Genomic DNA, 14,681 nt, shown 5'->3' on the forward strand with positions numbered 1-14,681 from the left:
GTGGCAGATGGGGTTCAAATATGAGGTGGTTCATTTTGGTAGGTCAAATATGATGGCAGAATATAGTATTAATGGTAAGACTCTTGGCAGTGTGGAGGATCAGAGGGATCTTGGGATGAGAGTCCAACAGACACTCAAAGCTGCTGTGGAGGTCGACTCTGTGGTTATGAAGGCATATGGTGCATTGGGGTTTATCAACCATGGGACTGAGTTTAAGAGCCGAGAGGTAATGTTGCCGCTATATAGGACCCTGGTCAGACCCCACTTGGAGTACTGTGCTCAATTCTGGTCACCTCACTACTGGAAGAATGTGGAAACCGTAGAAAGGGTGCAGAGGAGATTTTCAAGGATGTTGTCTGGATTGGGGGGGCATGCCTTATGAGAATAGGTTGAGTGAACTTGGCCTTTTCTCCTTGGAGCGACGGAGGATGATAGGTGACCTGTTAGAGGTGTATAAGACGATGAGAGGCATTGATCGTGTGGATAGTCAGAGGCTTTTTACCCAGGGCTGAAATGGCTAGCACGAGAGGGCACAGTTTTAAGGTGCTTAGTAGTGGGTACAGAGGAGATGTCAGGGGTAAGATTTTTACACAGAGAGTGGTGATTGCGTGGACTGGGCTGCCAATTACGGTGGTGGAGGAGGATAGAATAGGGTCTTTTAAGATATTCCTGAATAGGTACATAGAACATTGAATAGTACAGCACAGTACAGGCCCCTCGGCCCACAATGTTGTACCGACCCTCAAACCCTGCCTCCCATATAACCCCACATCTTAAATTCCTCCATATACCTGTCCCTTAAACTTCACTAGTGTATCTGCCTCCACCACTGACTCAGGCAGTGCATTCCACGCACCAACCACTCCCTGAGTAAAAAACCTTCCTCTAATATCCCCCTTGAACTTCCCACCCCTTACCTTAAAGCCATGTCCTCTTGTATTGAGCAGGGGTGCCCTGGGGAAGAGGTGCTGGCTGTCAATTATCTATTCCTCTTAACATTTTGTATACCTCAGGGTACATGGAGCTTAGAAAAATAGAGGGCTATGGGTAACCCCAGGTAATTTCTAAGGTAAGGACATGTTCTGCACAGATTTGTGGGCTGAAGGGCCTATATTGTGCTGTAGGTTTTCTATGTTGCTATATCCTCCCTGCGGAATGTGTGGGTTTTCTTCAGCTTCTTCGATTTTCTCCCTCAGTCCAAAGATGTATTGTAAATTGCTTCGTGATTAGGCTGGGGTTAAATCGGGTGTTTTTGGGTGGCACGGCTTGAAGGGCCAAATGGACCTATTCCATGTTGTATCTGAATAAATAAATAACTTTTGCTCTATTACATGCGCTCTTTTTCACTCTTATGCCTTCTTTGACTTCCCTTGCCAGCCATGGTTGCCGCATCTTCCCTTTAGAATACCTCTTCTTTGAGATGAATCTCTCCTGCATGTCCTGAGTTGCTCCCAGAAACTGCAGCCATTGGTTTTCTGCTGTTATTCCTAATATTGTCGCTTGACAGCCCTGATACTGTCCCTTTACATTTGATCTCCCAAAGTGCAACCTCTCAAATTTGGCTGAAATATGCTCCATCACTAAGTATCCAGCACTAGGATGCCATCATATCTCTTGACCAGCAGTTCTGCTGGTGTGATCAACTAATGTGATGGGTGTCAGCAGTAGTTGTTAATAACTTGTATGAGATAGTCACTTGCTTAAGTTTGCCGTTCAGCGTAATAGGTTTCGAAGAGTTCTGAGCTGCTGCATTTGATTTTTATTTCCAGATGCCAGTTGTACCACAGATGACTAGCAACACTGAGCCCGGTTCCAGCTGCACCAAATCAGATCCTGATGCATCAAGTCCTGTACCCGCAGAGTCACAGACATCTATGGACGCTGATAAGGGAGCCATTTACAGGTAAACCATTGTAAATGCCAAAAACCCAGTTAATCTTGGGGAAATAAAAATATAGACTGAGATGGCAATCACATTTTTATCAGATAAGGAATTGCCACTGTTACATTCTAAGGAGAAGCTATACCATTGGGCCATTTTTTCTGTCGGCGTTATACATTACCAGCATTTTATGTTATTTTAATAGACTATCTCTCAAGATTGGTTGCTGGTAATTCAGATTTCTGGATCAGTTCATCATATGTGGAGAAGCACATCTCACATGTATCAGTATCACAATGGAATAAAGGGAGTTACATAGGCGTGAGAGAGGAGCTTGCCCAGGTAGATTGGAGGAGGATGGTGGCAGGGATGACGACAGGGCAGAGATGGCTGAAATTTTGGGGAATAGTTCACAAGGCGCAGGATAGATATGTCCCACAGAGGAAGATGTTCTTAAATGGCAAGGGTGGGCCACCGTGTTAAGGACTGTGTAAAATACAAAAAAAGGGCATGTAAGGTAGGAAAAGTGAATAAGAAGTTGGATGATTGGGAAGCTTTTAAAATCCAACATAACGCAACTAAAAAAGCAATAAGAAGAAATATAAGGTCAGACTGGCCAATAATATACCAAAAGTTTTTCTCAGTTAAATAAAGAGTAAAAGGGAGGTCAGAGTTGATATTGGACCACTGGAAAATTATGCTGGTGAGGTAGTAACGGGGGACAAAGAAATGGCAGATGAACTTAATGGGTACTTTGCATCTGTCTTCACTGTGGAAGACAGTAGAATTGTGTCAGAGGTGCATGAGTGTTGGGGAGCAGGAGTGAGTGCCGTTGCTATTTCAAAAGAAAAAGTGCGAGGCAAACTCAAAAGTCTTAAGGTGGATAATTCACCTGGACCAGATGGACTACATCCCGGAGGCCTGAGAGAGATACCTGATGATATTGCGGATGCATTGGTCATGAACTTTCAAGAAACACTTGATTCTGGCATGGTCCTGGAGGACTGGAAGATTTCAAGTGTTACTCCACTCTTTAAGAAGGGAGTAAGGCAAAAGAAATGAAACTATAGGCCAGTTAGCCTAATCTTAGTGGTTGGGAAAGTTTTGGAGTGTGGTGGCTCGCCCATGTGGCAAGCGAACCGGCTCCAGCAGTGCCGGGCGAGCCCACAGCCAGCGGCAACCGAGAGGGCTGCTCTGAGTGTGGGACAGACCTCGGCCTGGAAGCCAACGTCACATCCGCCCTGCAAAGAGCGGGGGATGGTGGGAGCGGGCACTTAAGCACGTGCAGATTGAAATAGTAAACAGTTCAACTAGACCTTGCTCGACTCAGTGCGTTGCTTTCACTCGTTGCGTATCAGCACGACTACATTGGTGACCCTCACGGTCCAACAGCATTTGGACCCAGCATGAACGACTCGGCTCTGCAGAATGCAGTTTCCCTTAAAATGCCAACCTTCTGGACCATTCAACCTCTGGTCTGGTTCGAGCAAGCCTAGGCCCAGTTCCAGGTCAGGCAAATTGTCTCAGACACCACCAGGTATTACTACGTGGTGGGCGCCTCAACCAGGAGACGGCGGGCCGCGTTATCGACTTTCCGCATCAGCTCCCGGCAACAGACAGGTATGACGCACTCAAGACCCTGTTAATCCGCACATTTGGCCTCTCCTGCCGTGAACGGGCCGCATGGTTACTGAATATGGATGGCCTGGGCGATCGCATGCCATCAGCCCTGATGAGCGACATGTTAGCACTGGCAGACGGACATAAGCCTTGCCTGCTTTTTGAACAGATCTTGGAGCAAATGCCAGAAGGCATCCGCCTCCTGCTAGCAGATGAAGACTCCAGAGACCCGCGCAGGGTGCCTGCCCGCGTGGACATGCTTTGGCATGCCAAACAAAATGGCGGAACCACCATCGAAATTAGTGCTGCGGCACGGCCAAAAGCCCAGCCCTCCCACATCCCAGCAGTGGAGCACGTAACACCCACACCAAGGGATGGCACCACTTCTGAGTCTTGGTGTTTTTACCATCAAAGGTGGGGTTCTGGGGCCCGCCGCTGCCGACCGCCATGCTTGTTCCAGGGAAATGCCAGGACCAGCCGTCGCTGATGGCTACGGCGGCTGGTCACCGTGATAGCCTCCTCTACGTTTGGGACAAGCTCTCCAGGCGAAGATTCCTAGTGGACACGGGGGCGGAAATCAGTGTCCTACCCCCCTCGAGCCACGATACCCGAACTAGAAGAACAGGACCGGAACTTACGGCAGTCAACAGCAGCACTATCCGCACCTACGGCACAAGAACCATCCCCTTGCAGTTCGGTTCCAGCTGCTTTACATGGACATTTACGCTGGCCGCAGTATCATAGCCATTGCTGGGGCGCACTGCCTGCTCGTGGATTTGAAGGGACGACGATTGGTCAATGTGAAGACTTTACAGACTTTCTCCCTCGGTGAGGCCAGGTTACCGGCCCCACACTTGGACTCCATCACTTATTCCGACAACGAGTTCGCCAGAGTGTTATCGGAGTTCCCATCTATCATCACGCCGCAGTTTTCCTCAACAGACCCCATGCACGGCGTGATGCACCACATCCCCACACAGGGACCTCCCCTTCATGCCCGGGTTCGCAGGCAACCGCCCGACAAACTCCGCCTCATGAAAGAGGAATTCAAGAAGATGGAGGAGATGGGGATTGTGTGGCGTTTCGACAGCCCGTGGGCCTCCCCACTCCATATGGTGCCCAAGTCCGCGGGAGGGTGGAGACCGTGCGGCGACTATGGGAGGCTGAATGACGCCACCACATCCAATCGCTATCCGGTACCGCACATCCAGGACTTTACGGCCAACCTGCACGGCGTGCGCATCTTTTCGAAGATTGACCTGGTCCGAGGGTATCATCAGTTCCCAGTCCACCCGGACGATGTACCCAAGACAGCCCTCATTACCCCCTTTGGCCTGTTCGAGTTCCTCAGGATACCGTTCGGGCTCAAAAACGCGGCACAGATGTTCCACCGCCTGATGGACGCAGTAGGGCAAGATCTGGACTTTCTGTTCATCTACCTGGATGACATACTTATCGCCAGCCGCTCCCGCCAGGAAAATCTAGCACATCTATGCCTGCTCTGCTGCCGCCTAAGCGACTACGGCCCGGCTATCAACCCCGCCAAGTGCCAGTTCGGCCTACCCGCCATTGACTTCTTGGGACACCAGATCAACCGCCATGGAGCTGTGCCTCTGCCGGCAAAAGTTGAAGTCATCCACCAATTCGCCAGACCCAGCACTGTTAAAGGACTGCAGGAATTTGTTGGGATGGTTAACTTTTATCGCCGTTTCCTGCCCTCAGTGGCCCGGATCATGCGGCCTCTTTTCGGCTTGATGTCCGGCAAGATCAAAGAGGTCACCTGGACAGAGGAGGCGACGGCGGCTTTTGAACAAGCCAAGAACATACTAGCAAACGCCATGCTCCTGGTCCACCACTGCCCTCACTGTGGATGCCTCCGACGCGGCAGTTGGCGGCGTGCTCGAGCAGCTCATCGAAGGCCAGTGGAAACTACTCGCCTTTTTCAGCCAACACCCACAACCCCCGGAACTTAAGTACAGTGCTTTCGGTAGAGAGCTGCTGGCTGTGGACCTTGCCATCTGGCACTTCAGGTATTTCCTGGAAGGGAGGGAGTTCACGGTCTTCACAGACCACAAGCCCCTCACTTTCGCGTTTTCCAAAGTGTTGGACCCGTAGTCAGGCCACCAGCAACGCCACCTATCGTACATCTCGGAGTTTACCACCATGATCAAGCACATCTCTGGGAAGAACAATGTGGTAGCTGACGCGCTGTCACGAACCTCCGTCCAATCAGTGCACTCTCTGTCTCCAGGGGTGGATTATGCAGCGTTAGCTAAGGCACAACGACTGGACAGCGAGATGCTGGCGTACCGAACCGCAATCTCAGCACTCCGCCTCGAAGGCACACCCATTGGGCCCGAAGGTAATGAGCTCCTTTGCGATGTGTCCACCGGGCAACCCAGCCCATTGTCCCGACCGCTTGGAGGCGCTGCGTTTTTGACGCTTTGCATGGTTTAGCCCACCCTTCCACCCGGGCGACCATCCGGCTGATCACAGACAGGTTTGTGTGGCACAGCCTACGCAAGCAGGTCGGGCACTGGGCCAGGACAGGCACGCACTGTCAAACCTCCAAAATCCAGAGGCACGTGAGGGCCCCACTGTAACCCTTCCAGCCGACACATAGGAGGTTTGAACATGTCCACGTGGACATCGTCGGCCCACTGCCGGTTTTGAGAGGAGCGAGATACCTGTTCACCATGGTGGACAGCTTCCTGAGGTGGCCGGAAGCTGTCCCACTCGCTGACACGGCCACGGACATGCGCCAGAGCCCTGATTACCACCTGGGTGGCATGGTTCGGACTCCCAGCCCACGTCATTTCAGATAGGGGTGTGCAGTTCACATCGGCTTTGTGGTCTGCGCTGGCACAACTCCTCGGAACCCAGCTCCACCGAACGACTGCTTACCACCCGCAGTCCAACGGCCTGGTGGAACGTTTCCACAGGCACTTGAAGTCAGCCCTGATGGCATGCCTCCGAGGGCCAGACTGGGTTGATGAACTCCCCTGGGTGCTGCTTGGCATCCGCACAGCACCCAAGGAGGACCTGGTCGCATCATCGGCTGAACTTGTTTATGGTTCCCCGCCACAGTTCCCGGTGAGTTTGTGCCAGCACCCCTTGGCCAGGAGGACACACCTACAGCGGTCTTAACTAAACTCCGGGAGCGGCTTGGAACCCTTGCCCCAGTCCCGATGTCCCATCACGGAACAACACCCTCTTTCGTGCCCAAGGACCTACAACAGAGCAGGTATGTTTTCGTTCGCCAAGGCGTGCACAGACCACCCCTGCGGCAACCATACGAAGGGCCCTACAAGGTGGTGCACCATAATGGGACGACCTGCGTTCTCAACATCAGCGGTCGTGAAGAGACTTTTACCATTGACTGTCTCAAACCGGTGCATCTAGACCTTGAACGTCCGGTTGCGGTGTCACCCCCACAACGACGAGGCCAGTCACCTAAAAGAACTGACAGTGTGCAGGCTGTGGGCTCTGCCCCTCCTAGCGCCAGTTCAGTGGGGGGGGGGTCATGTGGCGGCTCACCCAAGCGGCAAGCGAACCGGCTCCAGCAGTCGCGGGCGAGTCCGCATCCAGCGGCAACCGAGAGGGCTCTGAGTGCGGGGCAGACCTCGGCCCGGAAGCCGACGTCACTTCCACCCCGCAAAGAGCAGGGGATGCTGGGAGGGGCACTTAAGCGCGCGCGAATTGAAACAGTAAACAGTTCAACCAGACCCTGCTTGACTCAGTGCGTAGCTTTCACTCGTTGCATATCAGTGCGACTACAGGAGTCTATTTTTAAGGGTGAGGTTTTGAGGAATTTAGAGACTAATGATAAAATAAGTCAAAGTCAGCATCGTTTCTGTGAAGGGAAATTTTGCCTGACAAATCTGTTCGAGTTCTTCAAGGAAGTAACAAGCAGGGTGGATAAAGGGGAAGCAGTGGATGTTATTTACTTGGATTTTCAGAAGGCATTTGATAAGGTGCCACACATGAGGCTGCTGAATAAGATAAAATCCTTTGCTGTTACGGGAAAGATACTGGCATGGATAGCGAAATGGCTGATTGGCAGGAGGAAGCAAGTGGGAGTAAAGGGGGCTTTTGCTGGTTGGCTGCCGGTGACTAGTTGTGTTCCTCACGGGGCAGTATTGGGACCACTACTTTTCATATTGTTTGTCAGTGGTTTAGAAAATGGAATTGATGGCTTCATGGCAAAGTCTGCTGATGATACGAAGATAGGTGGAGGGGTAGGTAGTGCTGAGGAAGCAATGTGATTGCAGCAGGACAGACAAATTGGAAGAATGGGCAATAAAGTGGTAGATGGAAGGCAGTTTAGGGAAACGGATGTTACTGCATTTTGGTAAAAGGAGCAACACTGCAGACTAATATCTAAATGAGGAGAAGGTTCAAACATCAGAGGTGCAGAGGGACTTTGGAGTCCTCATGCAAGACTCCCAGAAGGTTAATTTACAGGTTGAGTCTATGGCAAAGAAGGCAAATGCAATGTTGGTATTTATTTCAAGGGGAATAGAATAAAAAAGCATGGAGATAATGCTGAGCCTTTATCAGACACTAGTCAGGCCACTATTGGAGTATCTCAACTATTTTGGGGCCCATATCTCAGAAAGGATGTGTTGTCATTGGAAGGAGTCCAGAGGAGGTTCCCGAGGATGATTGTGGGAATGAAGGGGTGAACATATGAGGAGCGTTTGACAGCTTTGGGCCTGTTATCACTGGAATTTAGAAGAATGCGGGGGGTTTTCATTGAAGCCTACTGAGTGTAGAAAGAACTAGATAGGGTGGATGTGGAAAGGATGTTTCCTATGGCAGGGGTATCTCAAACTAGAAGTCACAGCCTCAAAATTGATAGGCAACTCTTTAGAACAGAAGTGAGGAGGTATTTTTGTTTAGCTAGAGGGTAGTAAATCTGTGGAATGCTCTTCCATAGACTATGGGGGAGGGCAAGCCCATGTGTATATTAAGGCGCAAGTTGTTCATTTCCTGTTCGGTCAGGGCATCAAAGAATGTGGCAAGAAGGCAGGTGTATGGGGTTGAGTGGGATCCGGGATCAGGAATGGCAGTGCAGACTCGATGGGCAGAATGGCCTAATTCTGCTTCTATGCCTTACGGTCTTATGTTCCTCACTTTGGACATTGAGTTGATGCAAATGGCCACTATGATATGTCACATTATGAGTTTCACTGTGAAAACCCATAGTAATAGGCAATTGAACAAGGTAATTTTTTGGGTTGTTATACATAAAGGAAAAATTAAATTTGTTTCATTGTGCAAGTTTTAAAAACGAGTGTTTTCTTTCCATTGTAAGAGAATAATAGAATAATAATGTGTACCGTAAAATGATCACATATCCACTGGAGTTGGAAGATTGGAAGATGATTAGTCATACAGACATGGAGACATCTAAATGAAGACAATCCCTTCAGCCCAACTTATCCATGTGACCAAAGTGCCCATCTGAGCTATTCCCATTTGCTCATATTTGCTTATATCCATCTTAGCCTTTCCTATCCATGTACTTGTCCAAGTTTCTTTTTAAATGTTGTTATTGATCCACCCTCAACTACTTCCTTTGGCAGCTCGTTCCATACACGCACCACTACAGTGTTTGCGTGAAGCAGTTGTCCATCAGATTCCTACCGTAAACTCATGTGCTCCAGTTTTTGATTGCTTATCCCTTGGAAAGGGACCCCTCATGATTTTGTACTCCCCTAAGGTCACCCTTCAATGTCCTACATTACCAGTCCTAGCTTACCCAAACTCTTCCTGTAATTCAAGCTAAATCCTGGCACCATACTCATAAATCTTCATTGCACTATTTGCACACCTATGATTTTTTTTTCTTTAATGCGGTAGCCAAAACTAGAAACAATATTCCTGATGTGACCTCACTAATGTTTCACTTATGTTACAATTGCAACATAATATCCCAGCTCAGTGCCCTGACTGATGAAGACGAGAATGCCAAAGCCTGTTTCACCCCTCCGTCTCTCTGTGACACCACTTTCAGGGATCTATGTACTTATGATCCAAGGTACTCACATTCAATTATAACTCATCTTCTAGTGTAAATTTTCTCTGTACTCTTTCAACCTTATTTCTATTTTTCCTTTTAGGTAGTTGACCAAAACTGCCCACAGTACTCCAAATTAGGCCTTACCAACGTCTTATACAACTTCAACATAACATCCATCTCCTGTACTCAATACTTCGATTTATGAAGGCCAACATGCCAAAAACTTTCTTTACAACCCTATCTATCTATGACGCCACTTTCAATGAATTATGGACCTGTATTCCCAAATCCGTTTGTTCTGAACACTCCTCAGTGCCCTACCGTTCACTGTGTAAGACCTACCGTGGTTGGTCCTACTGAAGTACAACACCTCACACTTGTCTGCATTAAATTCCATCTGTCATTTTTTAGCCCATTAATCCAGCTGATCCAGATCCCACTACAAGCCATGATGGCCTTCCACATTACCCACAACACTCCCAATCTTGGTGTCATCCATAAGTTTGCTGATCCAGTTAACCACATTATCATCCAGATCATTGATATAGATAACAAACAACAATGGATCCTGCACTTATCCCTGTGGCACACCACTAGTCACAGGCCTCCAGTGAGAGAGGCAATCATCTTCTATCTCTCTTGCTTCTCCAACAAACCTAATGTTTAATCCAATTTACTACTTCATCTTAAATGCCATATGACTGAACCTTCTAGACCAACCTCCCTTGTGCGACCTTGTAAATACCTTGTTAAAGTCCATGTAGACGACATCACAGCATTGCCTTCATCAACTTTACTGGTAATTTCCTCAAAAAAGATCTATAAGATTTGTTAGACATGACCTTTCGCATACAAAGCCATGCTGACTATCCGTAATCAGGCCATGTCTATCCAAATACTCATATATCCAGTCCCTTAGAATACCTCCAATAACGAATAGACTCTTCTTAGGTTTCCAGCCAGGTACAGGTATTGATTAAAGTTGACATTTTGATGACAAACTTTGCCATCTTCATCAGGGATGATGCCTGGGCATGTCTAGTCCGGTGGTATACCCCACCCCCCCCATGTAGTACGTACCTCTGATTGGTTAGTCCTCATCCAATCAAGTTTCCACTGTCCCATCTTGTTTGCAGTTGAATTCCAGTTCATACTCAGAGTGAGACCTTCGTCTTTGAAAAGAATTTTAACAAAGAAGAAGGTCTCACTCTAAGTAAGAACTGGAAATAATGTGTTCATACCTTTCCTATTCCTCAGTTCCACTCATAAAGCCTCGCTAGATGTGTTCTCCAGGCTGTCCTGATTGAGCACTGCCATTGTTTTTTTTCCTGACCAGTAACACCACCCTTCCCTTTAATCCCGCCCACTCTGTTGCGTCTAAAACAACGGAACCCCAGAACATTGAGTTGACAGTTCTGCCTGTTCTGCAACCAAGTCTCACTAATGGCTAAATGGCTACAATATCATAATTCCATGAGCTCCTTTTCCTTTCCTACAGTACTTTTTGCATTGAAATATACGCAGCTCAGAACATTAGTCACTCCGTGCTGAACCCTTTGATTCCTGACTTTGTTTGAGGTCTTAACAACATCTGTCTCCACAACTTCTCCACTATCTGTTCTGGCACTCTGGTTCCCATCCCCTGCAATTTTAGTTTCACCCCCACCTTGGCTGCAGTTGGGAGTTCCCAGAGTTTTCATATCTCATGCAAAGAACACAACACCGCCCTGGAGTCATTCAGAAAAAGCCAAAAGCACACAAATGTTCCTTTTTAAGTCTCTCGCCCTGACCTGTGTGAACCCTCCTCTCTCGAGTTGATTGGGACCCCAGAAAAATCCAAAAGCACCCCCAAGCATTCCTTTTTAAATCTCTCTTTCCCACCTGGGTAGAACCTTCTCCCTCGATTTGATTGGGCCACCGGAAGTAAAACAGTAAAAAAGTGTAAGCTACAGAGAAAGAGTAGTGCAGATAAACGAGGAAATGCAAGATCATAATGAGGTAGATAGGTGGAAGTCAGAATTTAAAGTTTGTTACATTTGATTGGTCATAATTATTTCGAATGGTGGACCAAGTTCAAAGGGTCATACCCTACTCCTACTCCCAATTTGCATATTTATGAATATACTGTACTGAAGGAACTACTGCAAGAAGTGGGAAATAAGGAGTTACAGGGAGGAGCAATGAGGGGCAAAGCTGCATTGGCTGATTCTGGTCACACCTCATTCTCTATCTTCTCCTGGTATTGGTAGGTGAGATTGATGATATACAGCTAGGAAGGAGAGTACATTGTCAAGAAGATAAAAAGTGTTTGTGCAGTTCTACAAAATTTACTAAATACTCTTTAGAGATACCAGGCTGGCTGCTTGTGTACATGTAACAAAGAGTTAGCATGCAGGCACAGTGTTTAGAATGAGATCAGGTACCAGTAGCTAGAGTCCATCTGGTACTATAGTACCAAAAATAAAGCCCTAGGCCTTCGATATCAATAGCAACCAATCCTTACCCATTATACCTATTCCATTTACCAGCACTTGGTGCATAGCTTTCTATGCCTTTGCAATTTAAATGCTTATCTAGATATGATATACTCAGGATGGTGTTCAGACATAACAGCCTTGTCCCATTTTGTTCCCCCAACCTATATTAGATTATGAGGACACTCAGTCCTCGTTTATTGTCATTTAAAAATGCATGCATTAAAAAATGATACAATGTTCTTCCAGAATGATATCACAACAAACACAGGACAAACCAAGACCAAAACTGACAAAACCACATAATTATAACATATAGTTACAACAGTGCAAAGCTGGATAGCTTCATCATCTCACGCAGACGGTAGAAGGGAGAAACTCTCCCTGCTATGAACCTCCAAGCACTGCAAACTTACTGATGCAGCACCATTGGAAGCACCCGACTGCAGTGGACTCTGAGTCCGTCCGAAAACTTCGAGCCTCCGACCAGCCCTCCGACACAGCCTCTCCAAGCACCATCCTCTGCCGAGCGCTTCGACCCCACCCGCCGAGCAACAAGCAAAGCCGAGGACTCGGGGCCTTCCCCTCCGGAGATTTTGGACCACACAGTAGCAGCAGCAGCGAAGCAGGCATTTCAGATGTTTCTCTATGCTCTCACGTACATCTCCATCAAATCAGGATTGTGCACGGCACCCTACTTAGCAAATAACAGACATCACCACCGGAGTGGCCGCTGCGAGCTGCATCGCGTCGCCATCTTCTCCTCTCCTCTTTTGTCTGGCAATTAAATACTGATCATTTTACCTACCATGTAGTTCTCCACCATCATTCTAATTGCAATCTACATCCTAGCTTCGGTAGGTATCAGGCCAACACTTGGGGAACTGGGTGCCATGACCAACAAATATAAAAGTATACCATGATGCTTCCCTCATCATCACAAGGGACTAGCATGAAGAAATCTCTGTCTAACTACCATCAATGTCAAAGGACCAAATACTGCTGTACCACCATTTGGAAACACCTACCACCCCATCCCTTGCCTGAAAGTCGGTGCTGCTGCATCCTGTGCATAGTCAGGGAGTGCGGCACCAGCAGTGTGGACAATGAAAAGCTGGTCAAATTAAGTACTGGACTGCTTCAACTTGGTGGACTTTCCCCTCTCATCTTAACCCATTCACTCTAGTTCTTGATTCTCCATCCCTGTGAAAAAGACTGAGTAAATTCAAAAATGAGCTTTATTTCTCACATGCTCAGTGAAACATACAGTGAAAAGCATTGATTGTGTCAGTGATCAACAGAGTCTGAGCATGAGCTGGGGACAGCTCACAAATGTAACCATGATTCCGGCACCACAACTTGCTCACTCCAACCTCTATGTCTTAGGACGGCGGAAGGAAACACACATGGTCATGTGCAGAGCATACAGACACAGCAGATGGAATTGAATCCTGATTGCTGACGCATTGCGCTAACATACACGATTACCCTATGTATACCTTTATGGTTTTCTACATCTTTATAAGATCACCTCTCAGTCTCTTCTGTGATGAGCAATAAAGCCGTAGTCATAAATAAATGAATCTGAGTCTGAACTTACCTTGTCAAGTAGTGAATAAGAGAAAATTTGCAGATGCTGGAAATCTAAGCAATACATACAAAATGCTGGAGGAACTCAGCAGGCCAGGCTGCATCTAGGAAAAGAGTATAGTTGACACATCAGGCCGAAACTTTTCGGCCTGATGTGTAAAAAAAGGCTGAGGAGTAGATTTAAAAGGTGGGGGAGCGGAGAGAGAAACACGAGGTGATAGTTGAAACCTGGAGGGTGAAGGATGAAGTAAAGAGCTGGGAAATTGGTTGGTGAAAGAGACAGGAGGCCATGGAAGGAAGAAAAGTGGGGAGGAGCACCAGAGGAAGGCGATGGGCAGGCAAGGGGATAAGGTGAGAGATGGAAAATGGTGAAGTGGGGGAGAGTGGTGGGCATTATTGGAAGTTTGAGAAATTGATGTTAATGCCATCAGGTTGCAGGCTACCCAAACAAACTATAAGGTGTTGAGGAAGCCATGGATGGACATATTGGAATAGGAATGGGAAATGGAATTAAAATAGGTGGCCACTGGAAGATCCTGCTTTTTCTGGTAGGTGCTCAGTGAAGCGATCTCCCATCCTAAGTCGGGTCTCCCCGATATTATAGGAGGCCACATCGGGAGCATCAGACACAGTAAATGACCCCAACAGACTCACAGGTGAAGTGTCGCCTCACCTGGAAGGACTGTTTAGGGCCCTGAATGGTAGTGAGGGAGGAGGTTTAGGGGCAGATGTAGCAGTTGTTCTGCTCTCAAGGATAAATGCCAGGAGGGAGATCAGTGGGGAGGGATGAATGGACAAGGGAGCGATCCCCTGTGGAACGCAGAAAGTGGGGTGGAAGAAGGAAAGATGTGCTTGGTGGTGAGATCCCATTGGATGTGACCGAAGTTTCATTAGGATGATATTCCTATCATCCTACCAGTGATAGGATTTTGAATGTTACAATGAGATGATTTCTTATCCTTCTAAATGTGAGGAAGTAATGGCCCAATCTGCTCAATTTAACTTAGAGTAGAAACGTGTTGTTCCAGCACTTGATAAGACGGAACTGCGGCAGGAAGTGTTAACAACCCAACCCGCATCTTTTGAGAGG

At 47.7% G+C, this 14,681-nt stretch overlaps 1 protein-coding gene across 9 annotated transcripts in view; it reads left to right on the plus strand.

Annotated features, from left to right (window-relative positions):
- The window catches only part of pknox1.1 (pbx/knotted 1 homeobox 1.1), a 295,655-nt gene that overhangs the window by 76,068 nt on the left and 204,906 nt on the right, over positions 1–14,681 (plus strand). For 8 of the 9 annotated variants that reach the window (XM_063050187.1, XM_063050192.1, XM_063050191.1 and 5 more), the window contains one exon: positions 1,770–1,903. In XM_063050187.1, coding sequence (XP_062906257.1) covers positions 1,770–1,903 — 134 coding nt within the window. Of the gene's footprint in view, positions 1–1,769; positions 1,904–14,681 lie in introns of those variants that run through there. The other variant, XM_063050195.1, reaches the window with a different exon arrangement.

Source organism: Mobula hypostoma, chromosome 6, assembly GCF_963921235.1.
Source record: "Mobula hypostoma chromosome 6, sMobHyp1.1, whole genome shotgun sequence".
In the NCBI taxonomy this organism is placed as follows: Eukaryota; Metazoa; Chordata; class Chondrichthyes; order Myliobatiformes; family Myliobatidae; genus Mobula; species Mobula hypostoma.